This window comes from Moschus berezovskii, chromosome 16 (genome assembly GCF_049115385.1).
Source record: "Moschus berezovskii isolate FMDL1 chromosome 16, NW_MosBer_1.0, whole genome shotgun sequence".
Classification (NCBI taxonomy): Eukaryota; Metazoa; Chordata; class Mammalia; order Artiodactyla; family Moschidae; genus Moschus; species Moschus berezovskii.
Genome location: NC_142475.1, coordinates 8,606,152 through 8,626,635, shown reverse-complemented (window position 1 = coordinate 8,626,635; position 20,484 = coordinate 8,606,152). Strand labels below are relative to the sequence as shown.

The following is a 20,484-nucleotide window of genomic DNA, read 5'->3' as shown; positions in this document are numbered from 1 at the left end:
TTTCAAATATTTGAGGAAAGATTAAATTAATAAGGCTAATGAAATAATAAGTAACAAAAGCTTAATCTCTAATCCTAGAAAATGAAGCAAAAATAGAGACCTTATAACAAAAATTGGAAAAGAAGAATTTAAAGTAAATTTGGCTTTGGGCCTTTTACATTGCTACTCCTTCAATTTGCACAAGTCAAAGAATAACAGAAGCTAATAACCTTTTCTCAGTGGAAAAGGGTGCAAGGAAAGCAAAGCAGCTGAGTAGTGATGGAAAAAATACAACAAAGAATATAAAAATTTATAGTTAAGATAATCAAGAAATGATGTCACAACCATTCTGAAGTTGAGAAATAACAAGGAATAATCAATGAATTAGAAAAGCAATAATGTGCTGCATCTTTTAAAGTTATATACAATAAAAGACTTATTTTTATTTCCATTAAAGCAACCTTCTTGGCTGCACTTTGATGGGGTTACAAAAATGTCACAGCATCAACCTAAAGGGGTGGGATGGGGAGGGATGGCAGGGAGGTTCCAGAAGGAAGGGATATATGTATACTGAGGGCTGATTCATGTTGTTATACAGCAGAAACCAACTCAACATTCTAAAGTGATTATCCTCCAATTAAAAATAAATTTTTTTAAAAAGTCACAGCATTAGTCCCATCAACAGCAATGTTACTGCAATCAAATTATTTATAAACATTAATTAAATTTGCTATCACCATCACCACATTATTGCAATGCCAAAGAGACTGAGTCATTTCACTTCTTCACGAAAAATTACATTGATATGGTTACTGAAAGCTTTCAGTAATAAGGAGAAAAGTTTTTAACAACTTCAACACAGAATAGAATGTTCAGAATCTTATATTTAATAAAAATATCAACAATCAGGGTACCATCTTGGTCTATAAATGATATTCTCCACAAAGAACTTATAAGTGTTTTTAAAACACCATTAAGGGGACACTGGTTAAAGTTTCTCTCAGACACATTTTTTTAAAACCTATTAGTAGCTTTGCCATAAAACTGATTTAAGGTAGTTGTGTTTTTTCAGAAACACTGAATAATCCAATACTTGGTATTAATACTCAGATCAGCACACTGACATAATAGCAACCTTTTATAGACTAGCTGCAATTTTCAGTAGCTGTGTTCACCAACCGTGTAACAGAATTGTAGTGTTCTCCTAAGCCATATGCATGTCTCATATAACTGAAATGAAAAGAGGAGAAAAAGTAATTTAGACAAAAGTATTTCATTGTATATAAATGTTTTACGTATCTAAAACCAAGTACTCTGAATTAATCACTCCACAGGGGTATCATTCAATAGACTTCATTACTTAAAACTTTAACACTATTTAAAAAGCATCACTAGTGAGTAAAATATGGTTCAATAACTCTGCTGAGTTTGTCCGGTAAAACACAATCATTAGAGTGGAAAAAAAGACTAAGATGGCAAATTCTCCACGCTGTGTTTCAGAGAATTCTCAAGTATGGAAAATACTTTTACAACATGAAGAAAAAAATCTTAAAGAATAAACAATAAGGCAGCATGAATGTTTTTCAGCTTTTACACTTGCTGAAACTTTTAGCACTATTGTCAAACCAGAAAAACATAAAATATAATCCTAAAATTTTTTAACCTTTAGGAATGACTTTATTCTTAACTCATACATAAGAATAAACCACGAAAGGTTTAAACAATTATCTAAACCACATATTTTGACAATGCTTTCTAATTCTGTAACTGCCCTTAACATGAAATAAGCATAATTAATGTTGCTGAAAATAGACTTGTTTTGATTAATCAACATACATAACCTAAAATTTTTCATAATCCCTTTTGTCTTAATTATGAAAAATATTAACAGTAGGAATTTCTAGGTACTTACACAAGTATTAATGGATCTTCTGGATATTCTTCACCAACTACTATAGGAGGAGAATCTGCCTGTATTATCTCTATTGGTGTTCGTAAAATGTGAGACAGGGCTCTTAGCTATAAAAGACAAAATGGAAACTGTATATATATATATACATATATATATTTGTAAGAGAAAGAGAGGTAAATCTTATTCAAATCATAAACTACTGAGTTGATGCATGAACAGGGCAACCAGTCAGAGCAGGGATCTACTTCTATTCCTTAATACACACCAAGAAAAAGGGCATGGAAGGCAGGGTGCAAAACAAGCTCTGGAAATCTTAGCATCCCATCTAAGTCTTCAGAAATCATACACAGAATTTCTCTTTAATAATTTAAATTTACTCCACTGTGGAAACAGCAACTCTTATTTCAAATGAATTCACAAATGATTTAAGAGAAAATGTCCTTCAAAAGATGTTTAAAGGTTTTTCTCAATTTAAAAAGACACTTGATTTGAGATTCTTATTAAAAGTTCAAGCATCTTTAATTACTCCTAATGTAGTCACAAGCTAACCTTCCCAAGTTTCAAAGACCCAGGAGAGGCATATAGAACATTAAGGCTATAAAACAAGTCCCCTCTGGGGGCTGAGAAGAGGTACAAATATAGCACCGCTAAGAAAAACACTCTGATGAAGCAATCATGTCATATCCTCAAACTTAATTCTTGAAGTGAAATACTCAGAGCCACAAACTATTTGAGAAGGCCAATCATCATTACACAGTAATATTAATAATACCGCTAGATTCATCCATGCAGCACTTCAGCTTCAAACTTCAATGCATATAGCCTTTGCCTTGTTTAATATGTACAAATGGACTATTACCTACACATGGGGTTTTATCCTCATTCAATAATCAGGAAACGGAACTCAGGAGGCTGGCTGACTCCCCCAAAGTCAGAAAACTAAGAAGTAGAAAGAACCAGCCCCCAGCCTTCCCCGTTACTCCCTGACTTCTAACACCCCAGGCTATCTCATCACCACCTGCACACTCAGGTGTTTTATTTTCCTTTAATGAAACAAAGATAACAGTAAGATGAATAATTAGAGCTTTAAAAAAAAATGATTAACTCCCTACAAATGACTAAACATATTTTCTTGCAAGTAAATTTTAATACATTAAATACTACTTTCAAATCAGTCAATATCAACTAGAACTCAAGACACAATTATAATAGATGTGTTATGGCAGGATTTATTGGAGAAGGAAATGGCAACCCACTCCAGTGTTCCTGCCTGGAGAATCCCAGGGACGGGGGAGCCTGGTGGGCTGCCGTCTATGGGGTCACACAGAGTCGGACACGACTGAAGTGACTTAGCAGTAGCAGTAACAGTACTTAGCAATGGCAGGATTTGACCTGTAATCTCACATTAAAATATTGTTTTCTGTTTCTGACATTTTCTGATGTGATTTTCATCAGTTGAGCCACTTGGGTAAAACTCTACTGTATTTGAGAAAATCTTTGCTTTCCTAAGTCCATAAACTCAAATATATTGCCTGTAGCAAGATCACAAATGGAAATACGCAGACACAACACTAGCTTCACCAACTCACAGATCAAACACTGGGATATTTACAATTAAATAGTGCTTCAGTTCCCAAAGGTACATAATTTAAATTAAAGGCCTAAGAATATTAGCTCCCTATATCAATGTTTTATCAGTAGAGAAACTGCAAATACATAAAGAAAAGGGACTGTCAAAGAAAAATTGGATCATCTGAAAAATATGTCTGAAAACTACAGAAGGGATGTAAAAATAATTTAACAATTCCATGATGAATAACAAACTTACCTCAAGTTGACCCCCCCATGCAGCTGTGTTTACAATATCATCACAGTACTTTCCAAACTCTTCTGTAGGAAACAGATCAGAACATAGCACTTTTTAGAACTCATATTAGATCCCTTTTGTAACTCCCACAATGCCTGATGAAACTGTCCAAGTGATGAATTTCCTCCTTCTCCACCTACATCCTTCAGAATTTATTTCCCAAATCCAAACTTAACTCACTCCAACTTTCCATCCAAGAGCAAAGCAATTCATCTCTGCTTCTCTCCATCAACCTGAGGTCTAGCGATTTCAACTAAATTATAAGCCTACCTCTCTCTTGATCCAAGCACTGACCCCAAAATTGCCACCACATTCACACTGTAAAATCCAAATCTGCATCTGAAAGAATACGCTAAAAGATTAAAAGATGCATCCTCTGTAAAACAGGCTTCACTATAAGACCCTATAAGAAATGTGAGAAGAGAATTAAAGTACAAATGAGCTGAAACTCCTTTCCCAGTGACTATCTGACGATAGTGACATCAAATAGTGCCTACATATTTTGGAAATGTTTACTTTATTGTTCTAGCCAAAGAAAGGTCTTCTGTATCAGTCTTGAGAGGAGGTAAAAGATCTAACTGCAGAGTTTATAATGGCATATCCTGAGCATACATACTGCTGTCATACAGAAAGTTAAAGTCAGAAAAAACACTAACACCCTTGCTGTTTAGAGGAAGAGGAAAAATCTATGGGCATCTAGGAGAAAACACGTCCCGCACGCCCGTCTTATTCACTGCCCCATATCCCCAGTGATGAGAACAGTGCATCGGCACGCTGCGGCCCCAGTACACACTGACTGAAGGACTGGGAATAACTTCATCTTCTTTTTCTCCGGTTCACCAAGCTGAGGTGTCGCCTCCTCTCCCCTGCCCTACAAGCAGCACAGCTGGGGACGGCATCAAACAGAAGTCAACCCTCACCTTCCCCTCTTCAACCACCCGGACTGTGACTGACTCTCAGCGGATGCTGCCACGTCTGCTGTCTGATCTCAAGGACTAACTTTCTCCCTTAGTCCCCCCCTTTTGCTTTCAGAAACTTCTTCAGATTTTTACTTGTTTCCTCCATTATCTGTTAGTTGTGCTTTTGTTTTTTACCTTCCCAACTATCAAAGATATTATAGAGAATAATAAGGCAGGTTTTGCAAAGTCAAATTTTGCCTGAATATTATGGCTTATTGGGAATAAAAGTAAATCTTCCGAAGTACAGGATAAAAGGAGGAATTAGTTTTCCTAACTATTCTCTACCGATCGTCTTCAGGCCCGATACGTGCAGAGATTAGGCAAAGCTTAACTTTGTGAAATATGAACTTATTAACACACTTTTTAAACTAGTAATAATGAACCCTATTCCTATTTTTATCTTAAGATCGATATTTTCAACTACAAAATAGTTAAGTACTTAAAAAGATCTTGATAAACCAAAATATGCTATCATCTTCTAAAGTCATAGAAAATAATTTTGCCTAAATGTTGAGATTTTTCCCCCCATAGGACTATTCAGGCTTTTTTTTTTTTCATTCTCAGTTCCAGAAACCACTTTACTTAATAACCATCACAGCTACAACAGCAACAAGACATAGCAGAGAAAAATAAATTACCTGGAGTGTACATTTCTCCTGTATTAGGATTTATTAAAAATGGCAGAAAGTCTTCCACATGACTCTGCATATAGTTAGCAGTCTGACATCTTAAGGCTGCCACAGTCAGAACGCCGTTCTGCTCTTTCAGCTGATCCTCAATGGCTCTATACATACAGTGCCCATCAGACGGAATCTGCTTCATTTCCAACTGTCTAGCTGCCAATATTTGAGCAAGTTTTTCACTTTCTACATGTCTAGCTCCGGTTAAGTTTTCAATTTCAGCTTCGGCTATCCTTTCTTCCCGCTCCTTTTCCAATGCAGCCTTTTTGTCCTATGCAGAGGGTAAAATGTAGGAAAGTTAATTCCTAATAATTAGGACTCATTTACATTTATCATGAGGACAGAAATATAAGATTCTCAAAAACATTTTTCTCCCTTCTCCCACAAGCGCTATCAGATAGATGATCTTATCACCTGTAGAATTTTCTATACTGTGAACTCTTCTAAAGGCAACCAATATCTCTCATCTGTGTGTACCCAGCACCGAGCTCTGCCTTGGAACAAAAGAAGGCTCTCAAATTTTTCTGTGAAGTCTGTCTGAAACTACATGCCAAGTTTCTAAAACCTTGACTTACTGATTTCAAAGTACTAAGGTAGATTGAGTTGTCCTAGGCCTTAAAGTAACATCATTATCATACTTAAGTCCAAGTTTTTCAACTTATTACTCCACCAGTGAGGTCTTAATGTGCTAGATCACCAGATCATGAGCAAGGCATTAATTTGCTTAGGTCTTTAGAAGGCTATAGGAGCTCTACTTATCTGGCATTTAAAAAAAAAAAAAAGTGCACATACAAACACACACACATTTAGCTTAAGTAACAGATAAAAATATTCTTCTCTATTACAAAAACTATTACAGATAATCTAAAGTCCCCCTTAAAGACCACTGCCAATCTCTCAATGGCGGCTCTAGAGATCTGATATGCACCCCTCTAGTTTTCCTATGCATTCTAATAACTACAGATGTACTCAGAGAACATCTACAGAAAACAGTATTTTGACACAAGCGCTATCATACATTACAGTCTTCAACTTGCTTTCCTTCTGTGCAAACTTCCTAAGAAATCTTCCCATGCCAACGCATGCAAAGACGGGACGGGGAGAAGGCAGCGAGAGATTTATGACGTGAGGGACGGATGGGAAGTAGAGCGGGAAGGCTAGGGAAAAGAGAGAAAATTCCTGACACTTGGAATAACAAGGATCAAAAGACAGAAAGCACTGTATGTTTCATTCATGGCTGAACACAGTTCATATAGCTAGAATACCAGAGAAAAGTGTCAAGAGATGAGGTGGGAAGCGAAAAAGACGGTACATAGTTAATAATGTGAAAGTCTACGCAAGCATAGTTCAAAAAGCACTAGAAGGATATACATTAAATACTGCTTTTCTCTAGATGGTAGGATTACAAAGTAAGTTTTGTTTTGTGTGTGAGACTGCATGTGTGTGTGTGTGTGTGTGAACATGTTTCTGAATCTCCATGGTATCTTTTGGGTACCATGGTATCTTCCCAAGTGGCTCAATGGTAAAAGGTCAATGCAGGAGATAGGGTTCGATCCCTGGGTTGGGAAAATCCCCTGGAAGAGGAAATGGCAACCCACTCCAGTATCCTTGCCTGGAAAATTCCATAGACAGAGAAGCCTGGCGGGCTACAGTCCATGGGGTCACAAAGCATCAGACACGACTGAGCATGTAGCACGCGTGCCTGCCTGTGTGTGTAAATAGCTCTCTCGCTGTCCATGGTGTTTTCTTTGTACGCTGACAGCAAGTATTTTCAACTTAAGAGAATAAAAAGTTAAACTACATTCTATACATCTTGATGTACTGGTAGCAAACTACAGTGAAGGATTTGGATAAACCAAGAAAAAGAAGATACAGGTAAACATTTTTATATCCCCAGCTCTAACCTTTCCTTAAGGACAGAAAATATGAATGGAAAGGCAAATTTCAATTTCACTTAATGCCACCTGCTTCTACTATATGCTTGTTGTATGCCATGCCAGATAAAGCTAGTGCTTCCTAAGTTACCTGAATCAAAAGCAGTATTATCTTAATAAAACATAAACCAATTTAAATGTTTTTCTTTCCAACTCAAACCATGCCAAAAGTAACATGATACAATTTATTTCACTGCATGTCTACAACTGTGGATCACAGTGGCATAAAACCTTAAAACACAAGATGGCACTATTATTTTTTAAAAGGCTACAGAAAACATTTTTCAGAGGGGAGAGGAAGAATAAGCACCTTGAATATCATCTAATCCAAAACCCCTCATTTTCCTCTTCTGAGGAAACAGCATGAAGAAAGATTTCCAAAGGCCAGACAGCTGGTCAGAAGCAGAGCAGGGCCAAGGACAACACAGAGAGCTCCTTCTATCAGGCACCCGAATCAGAATGAACGTTGGAGCAGACAGGAGCTGGAGCTAATGATGTCAAGTACTACTGGAAAACTGGAACTTTACACTATCTATAAAACCTTAATTTAGCCTCTAAAATACTCATCCAAGAATCTCATTTTTTCCCCTCATGCTCTGCTTCAATATTACAAAGCAACTGCATTTCCTTTCCAGGACACTAGGTAGAAAACACACTGGATTGTTCTCCCAACCACGCAGTTTTCCAATGGCATGAGCAATTTCCATTTTACAACCCTAGTCCTGGAGACAGAATGGCATCAATAAACTCTAATGAAAATGCATGTAAGATGAAAACAGCACAATAACTCAAAAATACACGTCGGCAAAACTAGAGTCATTGTGGTATAGCAACAGCAAAAACAAGGCTGAAGATAAATCCTAAGAGCTGGGAACTAGTGCAGCAGTTGTAAACTTTCAGCATACCATCGAGACAACTTGAGCCTCAGATTTCTCATTTATAATATGAAGAAACTGAAGGAGATCTCATTCCAGCTCTCAAATTTCACATTTTTGGGACCCAGTTCTTCTAAGTTCTACTTCAGGCTGTTTCTACCATACCAGTGAGTTTTCCCTGAAGCTCTCTGAAATAAATAAAATACTCCCTATGCTTTTCTAGATTAAAAATACGGGGTCAGAGAGTTGTATCTCTCCCAAAGATAAACATCACTAGTTAACTGACTTTTCATTCCTTGGTGCCTCTGGGCCAGCGGGGGTCGGGGTGGTGGGGGTGGGAAGTGGTTCAATGTAAGTTTAAGACCCAATTAGCTACTCTTGTTTTGAGGTCCCATTTTCTTAGATACTATAAACTCAGTGTTTTCTGTTCCAAAATCCTATTAGCATAACAAAGCAGTAAGAAACTTTGGGCATTACTTACCAGGGTGTTTTCTCTGCAAGTGCTGACTTGGCAGAGAAGTGTTGCCAATCTGCTGACTATAAAAATATACATTTTTTGACACTATAGCTGGAAAAAGTATGCATTTCAGCTATACAATATATTAGGAGAAAAGTAAGAAAATGTTTGAGAAAGGTAAGAGCTTGTTTTGTTGCCTAAGGGACAAGGTAGAGTAAACAAGTTTTGATAGACATAAAGGAGTTGTATTGTTTCCTAGAATTAAATAGTTGCTACTCTAAGATACAGGGGCTTCACTGGTGGCTCAGACAATAAACCATCTGTCTGCAATGCAGGAGACCTGGGTTCGATCCCTTGGTGGGGAAGATCCCCTGGAGAAGGAAATGGCAACCCACTCATGTTTTTGCCTGGAAAACCCCACGGACAGAGGAGCCTTGCAGACTACAGTCCATGGGACTGCAAAGAGTCGGACACGACTGAGAAACTTCACTTTGAGATGCATGGGCTTCCCAGGTGACAGCAGAGGTAAGGAATCCACCTGCCAGTGCGGCAGACTCAAGAAACACCGATTCAATACCTGGATCAGGAAGATCCCCTGGAGAAGGAAATGACAACCCATTCCAGTATTCCTGCCTGGGAAATCCCAGAGGAGCCTGGCGGACTGCAATCCATGGTGTTGCAAAGAGCTGGACATGACAATGACTGAGCACACACACTCTAAGGTATATAATATTCCTACTATACACCAAGCAGAGTCAATTCCAACCAATATTTTGTTGTGCAAAATGTCTTCCCTTCACTTCTGACCTACAGAAAACAGACGACGATTATAAGACTATAACAGACAGAACATACATCGTTAAGGAGAGAGCTGGTGAATTAGATGACCTCTGCTGCTGCTGCAGATGCTCAGTCGCTTCAGTCATGTCCGACTCTGTGCGACCCCATAGATGGAAGCCCATCAGGCTCCCCCGACCCTGGGATTCTCCAGGCAAGAACACAGGAGCGGGCTGCCATTTCCTTCTCCGAGATAACCTCTAAGATACCATAAAACCTAAATTTCATGAGTCTATGAAGTTCACAATTATAATAATTACTCAAGAATAAAATTTTACATTAGTATAAGAAATGCTTGACAATCTGCAACTTAAGCAACTTTCAAACAAATTGTCTTAGGTTGAATTTCTTAAGCGGTGTACTATGCAGTACTTAAATAGAGTAAAAAATAGTATCATTTGTTGGCCCAGCAGTTCTTCAGGCCTTGTGTTAAGGCTTTGGAAACAGTAAATTATTTAACATTCACAATAACTCTATGAAGTAGGTATTATTTTCCCCTATTCTATACATGGGCTTCCTTGGTGGCTCAGATGGTAAAGAATCTGCCTGCAATGCTGGAGACCTGGGTTCGATCCCTGGGTCAGGACGATTCCCTGAAGAAGGGAATATCAACCCACTTTGGTATTCTTGCCTTTAGAATTCCATGGACAGAGAAGTCTGGAGGGCTACAGTCCAAGGGATCGCAAAGAGTCCAGAGGATCAGACACGGCTGAGCAACTAACACTTCCACTGTCACTTCACACATGTGAAACTAAGGCTTAGAAAGGTTAAGAATCTTAACCAAAGCCACCACAGTGGGATTAAAATCTCCACCTGACTGACACCAATTCCATGCTTTACTATATGTACATACTAAATTACATTTACTACTAAATTATAAGATACAAACTAGTTTAAAAATAAACATTTAAATCCTAGAAAACACTGTGTTATTAAAACAATATTTAAGAATAAAAAGACTGGATCTAAACTTCTCATTCTTTTTCAAAGTGAAAAGTCCTTTCCTATCTAATCGCATTCCCACAATTTTGATATCATAAACTTATTACATCCAATAAATCAGTTTCCTTATAGCTCTTTGATGATGCAAAATTTCATTCTCACATTTGTTTTTGTGCAAGATGTCTCACTTACTCCAAATAGCCTAACTAAATAACTGTATTTCCTTAAAATACCGACTATTTAACACTTAGCACAGTGAATTTTTCCTTCTCTAAATTTTCATCACAACTAACCAATACATATATAACTACATAATCCTGTTAACTTTGTGTACCTATATATCTTAACTTCTAAGTTCAAATTCTTCTTTTACCACTTAATACCATAGTTTTTAACCAAAGCTGTACATCAGAATTACCTGGGCTCACACTCTTCAGATTCTAAATTAAGTCTGGAATAATATATTTGTAAAAAATGTCCTTTTCACACTCCCTTTCCAAGATACACCCTCCTATGAGAACTGCAGACTGGATATATGCCTATTTTCTTATCTATAAAATGAAGATAAGAAATCCTACTTCACAGGATTACTGTCAAGACTAAATGAGATTTCATATAATCTAAAGCCTAATAAATGTCAGTTTAGGTCCTTTGGCAAGGGAACTCCCAATTTTTTTCTATTCCTGTCCAATACAACACCTAAGATAGTATTACACATATAGCACTAACAAATACTAGGTGACTTTCATACCCGTCTCTTTTGTGCTTTTGATATCCGAAGTGGCTGATTCTCAAGAACCAAGTTTGAAATATTAACAGCAACAGAATCTATCTAAAGGAAACAAAAAACATTACCAAATTAGGGAAAAATACCTTTAAGTTATTATTCAAAGTATTAGATTATTAAATTATTATTGTAAGTCACATATTATGTGTCATTCTACAATTCAAATCTGAATAACAGCATTAGATATAATACTAAATGACATGGCTGTATCTATATTTTAGAATTTGTAAGGTTCCCAAGAACTTTCCTTATAGTTCTACAAAGACAATGCTTATTTCTGCATGGTTTCCTTCCTTCTCAGAATGCCTACTCCATTCATCTAAATATTTCCTACAAGTGCCAATTCATTCAGCGCACCACCCTTCCCATCCCTAAATGTTTTACTTTACAGAATATATAAGATAACTATGTTGGCTCAGTTTATACTACTTTCATAACCTCAAAAGTGGGGGCAAAGGCCTTCCTCCATTATAATTAGCCAGAACCTGATGAGCAATACTTCTTGACTCTAGTAGAAATTTGTTAATTTATAGTTATCATTAAGGTATTACAACCAGTCTTAATCATCAAATGACTGTTATATGTTTGCTAAAGAAAACAGATGTTAGACTTATTTACTATCAGGATTAACAGCTAGTATTTTATTACCACAACTATATATTAAGCTAGTTTTCAGGTGACACATACATGAAACATATCAAAGCCTCTAATAACAAGAGTCAGCACTCTCTAAGTCTCTTTGGCCCAAATGATCAAAATGTCAAAATAAGATTAAGACTTCAAAGAGTGAAATAGGATCCTTATAGTTTTTCAGAGGAATGTGCCAAAATTTACAAACTGCCACACTGACAACAGGCAAGATACAAAGAAACAACTGGAGAAAAAAGAGAAATGACAGAATTCAGGTGACATTCGGGAAGAAAACAAGTTTCAGTTAAAATTTTAAAAAGATAATAGTTCAAAGCGCGAGGGGACTTTGCATTTTAACAGTTGGACAATATGTAGCTTAACAATCAAACATTTCTCACCTTGGAAACCTAAGAAAGAAATCTCACAGTTGAAGGGCCTGAGAGACTAAACTATCTCACTAACAGAAAAGATAGGGAGATAATTAGGAATGCCATGACTCTAACAACACAAACACCTGGAAGCATGCCTTGTTACTTGGATTTTAATAAAGTGTGTTAAAGGCAAGGAAGGCCAGGATCTTGATGAATGGCAAAAAAACTTCAAGATAATAAAACTAAGTTTAATACCTGTAAATTAGTATAAACAAGCCATTTTCCCTGTCAACAGCAGACCAAAAATAAACCAAATAAAATTTATTTATGGTAGATAAAATGTTGCATAGACATAAGAACTTTTGAATTATCAAAAATGAGAGTGAGGTTAGGGAGTCTATGATATTTGACACCTAAAACCCATGAAATAAACTATCACTCTAAATAAAAATTATAACAGAATTCAGTATTCACCTTCTGGAGTAAGACAGCTCTAATTTTGAATTTGGGCTTTGGTACTTAACAGTTGTTATAAATTTAGAACGAAGTTTTTAATCTCTCTGAATCTGTCTCCCACTTTAAAAATGGGATTATCTACACTTATTTCAGAGGTAACACTGACTAGTGCGTTATTGTGAGAATTATTTGAGAAAATGAACGCAATATGTTAAACAAAGTATGTGGCATACAATACACTGTGTGCAGCTATAATGATGAAATACATATTAGCTAAACTGATGACAGTTAACATGCTCCAATTTACGCAAGAAACATCAGTAAGTTTCTATTTATTACAACTTGCTCATAAAGCACTTTCATAACTTAAAAAATGATTTCAGACTTATTCTATTTCTTAGAAAAATCTTGTGCTTAAACAGCAGTAGTATTTGTATCATATATGTGAAAAAACTGATGCTTGAGAAGATTAAGTTAATTTGCCCAGGGTCAAATCCTATTTAACAGCAATTCTGACACTAGGAGACTAGTCTTGCACTTTCTTTTGGTAAAGCTTCCTCTAGTCCATTTTATGAATCTGTTCACCTTTGGGGCAGTAGACTTTCTTTGCTGACCTTCCTTAAAAAACACACTACCATGTAAATCTGATCAGAAAAGTATCAATGAAAAGTGATGTGTGAGCATGACTAAGTGCCTTCTTTCCCTCCGGTTTTACGATTTAATAAAGTTAATTGTGTAACAGAAATGGACAACTGCTTTCCAATGCTGTAGACAAGGAGAAACATTACTTTCACATACTTCACTCTCTTTAGAAGTCAGCTTCAGCTGATCCAGCTCCTCTCTATGTTTCTGTTCCATTTCTGCTTCTAACTTAGCAACATCTTCTGTAAGTTGCTTCCTCCTCTTTTTGTCATTCCTGGGAACAGCATTCTTCATACTCTGTATTTTGGCTGAAAAGCCACCAAAATCATCACGTCAAAAACCCAGGGATTAAGAGACAATAAGAAATAATAGCAATAAGGAGATGGTAAGAATAAAAGGGTATAGGAAAAAAAGTAATTATGAAAGCAAAAAGAGAAATTACGAAACAGCTACAGAGAAGAGTCCAGATGAAGCTGAGACCCTCTCTCAAAATAATAACAAGAACATAACCGTGGGTTTGGTGTGGGATGAGGAAAAGGCGGAGGTGGGGAGAGACTTAAATGTTTAAATCTTTCAACTATCCTTTTCGAGTCCCTAAAACTGAGGTGAGACATTTCCAAACGCACCCATTAGGGCCAAGTGTCGGTTAACTAGAGCAGGAACAGGAAAGTGGGGCCTGAGTCCAAGACGGTGGCTTCCAAGGGTTTTCAGAAACCCGGCGGCCTCGCAGGACGGGGGAACGCCGCGCGTCCGAAAAGAGGAAGCTTTTGAAGGTCGAGGGGATTAAGGGGGCCTGGAGATGTAGGTCCCCGGCTACCCTCAAGAAGCCTAGAAAGGGTCCGAAGTCGCTCAGCGTTCCCCAGAACCGACCCGCCACGCTCCCTTCCCTGGGTCCTGGCGACTCCTGGGTTCCCACTCCCCCGTCACCTTGCAGCTCCTTCTTCTCTTTGCGATGCCGTCTCACCAGCTGTTCCTCTTCATCAAGCTCCTCAGTCAAGACTGCCTCCATGACGGCCTGCCAGCCCAGCACACGCGCTGAGGAGACCCAGCGCCACGGCCTAGCGCTACCTTCCACCTCTCAACCTTCACCCCGCGCGCCATTGGCCGTGACTGGCAGCCAGCCCCGCCTTAAGGCGGAACCGGATCGCGAGTCAAAGGACTGCGCGTGCGCACTCCCTGGGCCCGCGCTGACGGGGCGGGGCGGCGGCGTGGAGCGCGTCGGCGGCTGTGGGTGTGGCTCCGTCGGCTGATGTTTGCAGATGAGCGCTAAGGGTCGGGCACGACTGAGCGACCTCACTCTCACTTTTCACATTGGAGAAGGAAATGGCAGCCCGCTCCTGTGTTCTTGCCTGGAGAATCCCAGGGACGGGGGAGCCTGGTGGGCTTCCGTCTACGGGGTCACACAGAGTCGGACACGACTGAAGTGACTTAGCCGCAGCAGCAGCTAGTCTATTGGCCCTGACTAGAGGCGTGCAGAGATGACGTAGTTGCGGCGTGCAGAGATGACGTAGCGGGGACCGTTTTGGAAGTTTGTTTTGTTCGTTGATCGAAACATCTTTCCCTTTTGTTCCCATTGCTCAGAAGGGTTGTTCAAAAGGTAAGAAAGAAAAAACATTTCAACAAAACCCTGAGTAATTCTCACTGGAAATCTTTGTGTTGATTCAATCAAACAGTAGGGAATTAAGTTCTTTTTCTTATTTTCAAGGTCCTGATACCGCAGGTCCGAAGGAAAGCAGCTAATTGAGAAAATGCCGCCTCTTGAATATAGCGGTGGAAACAGAAAAGATAGCGAGGATTAAGTGTTATATCGCACCAGAGCTTAAAGACCTATGCTTAATGATAAAAAATGCAGTTGTTGGAGCACTTGAAGTGTGAGGGAGCTGAGAGAACAGAAATGTTCAAGTCTGATGGGGCACAAAATCGGATTACTGAAGTGAACGCAAAACGAGACATATCCACAGCATGCAGGAAAAAAAGAAAAAGGAACCAAGAGAAGAAGCGAGACCTCGATGACCTGCCCAGGTGATCAAATCTACGCATAATAGGAATACCTGAAACAGGACAAAGCAAATGAAGCTGAAACTGTAATTAAGGAACTAACTGAAGAAAAATGTTCACAGTTAAAGAAGAAACTAGATCTATAAGAAGAAAAGGCTCGCAGGGTACCATTAAGTTGTAGTGAAAAGAAAGCAGTACCTAGATATATCCTGCTGGTATTTTTAAACTGGAAGGGTAAAGAAAAAAAGTCCACAAGTATCCAAGAGAAGACAAGCCATTTATAAAGGGATGAAAGTTAGCCTGACCTCAGATTTTTCCCTTGCAACTGTAAATGCCAGAAAACAATAGCTACAGTTTTTACTCAGAGGCTCAGTCTTCTCCTGCTCTTTAGGACTCCATGGACTGTCAGGCTCCTCTGACCGTGGGATTCTCCCAGCAGGAATAGTGGAGTGAAGTGCCATTTTCTCCTCCAGGGGATCTTCCCCGCCCCAGGATGGAACAGGTGCCTCTTTTGCTTCATTCATTAGCAGGCGGATTCTTTACCACATGGGAAGCCCATCAGTGGTTTTAAGGGAGAATAGTCTTGAACCAGTTAGATGTCCTGACAAGTTATTTCTGTACCAAGGCAATTGGAAGCATTCACAGATATGCAGAGGCTGAGAAAGTAAAACTTTGTTAAATGATGTACTGCAGCCAACAAAAAACATGGATTAAAATAATAAGAGTAAGGAGGCAACGGTATAAAAAAATTGGTGGTAAGGTTTAGTTAAACAGCCTTAAGGTTAAATGCAAACATAAATATGTAAACTGGGTCTAAAACTTCAGCTTATGTCTTGATAAGCTTAAAAGGCATGCTAAATGTTCAATATGTAAAAAAAAAAATACTGCTTTATTTTTAGCATGTAAAGATATGCATGTTCTTAAGTTAAACATGTAAAATAAAAGGACTTTGTCACTGTGGACAGAACCTGTAGAATAAAGGCATATCAAATGTTAACCTGACAAAATGGGAAAACCAGTAGTACATTTTTGTTTACTCTAGTTTTGATTATAGGAGGGGGAAAGTAGCAAATTTCTCTGTAGTGCTAATACTAGTAGTGTAAAAAAATTTGTTAATTATTGATTGGGGTGGTAGTGGATTGAAACCTTGTTTAAAGTACATCTTGCCTGTGGAAAATCAGTACCTACTGCTTTATGGAGTAGATCATTATAGGTAAATTTGACAATAAATGTTACAAATAGAGAGTACATATTCAAATTGTAGGGGAAGTGGTGAAAAAACAGCAAGGAAGCATTAAAATTGGCATAAAATAGATTGATACAGGTACTACTGAGTTACCACACTCAAACTGGTTCAGTTCAGTTCAGTCGCTCAGTCGTGTCCGACTCTCCGCAACCCCATGAATCACAGCACGCCAGGCCTCCCTGTCCATCACCAGCTCCCGGAGTTCACTCAAATTCATGTCCACAGAGTCGGTGATGCCATCCAGCCATCTCATTCTCGGTCGTCCCCTTCTCCTCCCGCCCCCAACCTTTCCCAGAATCAGACTCTTTTCCAGTGAGTCAATTCGTCGCATGAGGTGGCCAAAGTATTGCAGTTTCAGCTTTAGCATCAGTCCTTCCAATGAACACCCAGGATCGATCTCCCGTAGAATGGACTGGTTGGATCTCCTTGCAGTCCAAGGGACTCTCAAGAGTCTTCTCCAACACCACAGTTCAAAAGCATCGATTCTTCGGCGATCAACTTTCTTCACAGTCCAACTCTCACATCCATACATGACCACTGGAAAAACCATAGCCTTGACTAGACGGACCTTTGTTGGCAAAGTAATATCTGCTTTTTAATATGCTGTCTTGGTTGGTCATAACTTTCCTTCCAAGGAATAAGCGTCTTTTAATTTCATGGCTGCAATCAGCAGTCAAACTGGTTAAATATTCCTATTTTAAAAAATTGAAATTGGGTCAAAAATAGATCTATAACCCTGGATACCCACATTTGTAGAAAACAAACCGTAAAAGAGTTTAAAGATAATGAAAACAATGAGTCATAGAAATGCAAGTAGGGAGCAATATTTTTATTAGACAACTCAAGCTATAACATTTATAAAATATACAGTACAGGTTGTAATATTTAGGATGCTTTATGTGGTAGATAAGATGGCATTCATTGTAAAATAAATGTTCAATACCTTCCTATGATGATTTTACTGATGTATACATGTTTTTAAAAATTGTACATTTAAAATTAGTATACTTTATGTATTTAGAATTAATAAAGTAATCCTTTAAAGAAAATACACCGCAAAAACTGTTGGACTGTGACTTCAATACTTAAACCATTTGGTAAGCCAAATAAATGAAAAGTTGAGATAATTAAGAATTAAATAGTTTAGAGGTGTGTGTGCATTTACGTTATTTTCAAATTGTCCTGAAACATTTCTAAGTGATCTTAACTAGGGTGCAGAGAAAACTTCAATATATTTCTAGAAATCACAAATGATCACATTGTAAAAAGCCTAGGAGCTAAGTTAAATACTGAAAAATAACATATTTGAAAATTTTTACTGTTATGAAATAGATTATAATAAATGCTGATAATTTAGGAACTGCAACAATAAGGACATTATGAGTTGTATATTATGGGATGGATATACAAAAGTCAGGGAGCTAGGAAGGAGAATACTAGATGAAGAATGGCATATGCACCTAGGAAAGATCTAGTTACTGAACTTTCTAAATTTTGCTACCTTCCAATTCTAAGTAGTGAATTTATTTCAATATAAACTGTTCTAAGTGCCACAGTTAACTTCTTGTTCAGTTGCTAAGTCGTTCAGTTGCAACACCATGGACTGCAGCACGCTAGGTTTCCCTGTCCTTCACTATCTCCCGGAGTTTGTTCAAACTCATGTCCTTCAAGTCATTGAGGCCATCCGGCCATCTCATCCTCTGTAGCCCCCTTCTCCTCCTGCCTTCAATCTTTCCCAGCATCAAGGTCTTTTCCAGGTTCTTCGTATCAGCTGGGCAAAGTATTGGAGTTTCAGCTTCAGCATCAGTCCTTCCAATGAATATTCAGGACTGATTTCCTTTAGGATGGACTGGTTTGATCTCCTTGCAGTCCAAGGTACTCTCAAGAGCCTTCTCCAGTTCCACAATTCTAAAGCATCCATTTTTTCCATGCTCAAGTCTTTTTTTATGGTCCAGTGCTCACATTCTGTAGTGACTACCGGAAAAGCCATAGTGGCAGATTTTTCACAACTGAATTTTACCATAATGAATTCTAAGGACTTAACAGTTGTCTCTTTGAAGAGAGAGAAGCTAAATTCTCAACTCTCACCACCAACTACTGCCCCTCTCCCCATCACTGTTTTATTATTCCTTTCTCAGACATCTGTATAATTCTTCTTGCTCTACAGCCTACTGAAAAGTATCATCCTCAGAAAAGCAGCATGAGCATTGCCGGGGAGCTTGTTAGGAACGTGGTATGTCAAGGTAACAGGGGCACAGATTATGAACTGTATATTAAACATCTATAAACCTTTTCAGTTCACACAGTGTATTGTACATTATGAACGTTTAATAGTTAAATAGTATTAGAATCTAGAAACAGGTTCGTTCAAGCAGTGTTATTGTATGAGAGATTTTGTGATTAAATTGTAGGCTATTGCAGTATCCCTCTTTAAATAATGATTTGGGCTCATTTTCTAAATATTACAGATGAGAACTAGTGCTTCTGTTTTTCTTTGTAAAGATGGAACACAAGGAAAACTTGAGATTGAACAATCCAAATTTTAAAATGTTGAAGGAGTACAATTTAAAATAGTAGAAAGACAATTTCCCCAGTGATCCAGTGGTTAATCCACTTTCCAATGCAGGGGACGTGGGTTTGGTCACTGGTCATGGAACTAAGATCCCACATGCCACAACTCCAGAGTGTGCATGCTGACTCAGTCCATGCACAAGAGAAGCCCTAAGAGAAGTCTTTGCACTGCATTGCAACAGGAGAAGCCTCCACACCACAACAAAGACCCAGAACAGCCAAAAAATGCATAAAAAATAAAGGATAATGAAAGAATGAACCTTTCTCTAGTGAATAAAGTAACCATGAAGTAGATTTGAATTAGATATTTCAAGGTTTCTGAATAAAGTATCCATTTAGAGCAGCTATATATAATTGATAACAGGTAGATAAGAGCATTGGCAATAATTGTAATAGTAGTAGCTTTAGTAAGTTACAGGACTTTTGTGACTCGTGAATGATCTACTCCTCTGAAGGCAATATAACACCTTTCCGTTAGCAAGGGAAAACCAGCCCAGTGTTGCTCAAATTTAAACATGCAAACCAGTTGCCTGGGAAGATCATGGTGGTGGTTTAGTCGCTAAGTCATATCTGACTCTTACAACCCCATGGACTGTAGCCCGCCAGGCGCCTCTGTCCAAGGAATTTTCCAGGCAAGAATACTGGAGTGGATTGCCATTTCCTTCTCCAGGGGATCTTCCCGATCCAGGAATCGAACCCTGTTCTCCTGCATTGCAGGCAGATTCTTTATCAACTGAGCTACGAGAGAAGATCATATTAAGATGCAAATATTGATTCACTAAGTTTAGGGTAAAGTTGAGATTTCTTGCATGTCCCCGTGGGGTGTTGCTGCTGCCACTTTGAGTACCTACCACACTTTCAAGAAGAACAATAATAAAACCTATGTTGTATCTACTGACCATGAAAATGAGGCTCAAAAGAGGTAATTGGCTTAAGACCACATAGTATCAAAACCAAATCTGATTTCAACGTCAATTTATATCATCTATACAATCCTGTCTTCATCCATACTACAGCACCTACATAGAAGATTGTTGGGAGGAAAAATTTCACAAAATAATGAATGAAGCTCATTACTTCAGGTAAGGTACATAGTTCAGAAAATAATGGCTCATGGAAGGAAAAATGAGTTTTGTTTGTAACATGTTGAACATGATTTGTGACAGGGACATTTGTGGATAAGTCAGACAGGTATTTAGAAATTCAGGTCCACAGCCAGAAGAGATGTCATCATTGGAAATTTAGGTTTCAGCTTTCTGACTTAAAGCTGGCATTTGTATCCATCAGAAATCACCCTGGAAACAATGATAGGAAATAGAGGAAAAAGAAAAGGAGGTTAAA

The 20,484-nt window shown here is 38.2% G+C and overlaps 1 protein-coding gene across 1 annotated transcript; it reads right to left on the bottom strand.

The window, feature by feature from the left end:
* Positions 1-397: 397 nt before the first annotated feature.
* Positions 398-14,446, bottom strand: OTUD6B (OTU deubiquitinase 6B). The gene is made up of 7 exons (XM_055432641.2): positions 14,256-14,446; positions 13,485-13,636; positions 11,194-11,274; positions 5,356-5,668; positions 3,720-3,781; positions 1,892-1,998; positions 398-1,209 (listed from the first exon to the last, which is right to left on the bottom strand). The coding sequence occupies exons 1-7, from the start codon at positions 14,335-14,337 to the stop codon at positions 1,125-1,127; spliced, it is 882 nt and encodes a 293-aa protein (XP_055288616.2). The 5' UTR covers positions 14,338-14,446; the 3' UTR covers positions 398-1,124.
* Between the last annotated feature and the right edge of the window lie 6,038 nt (positions 14,447-20,484).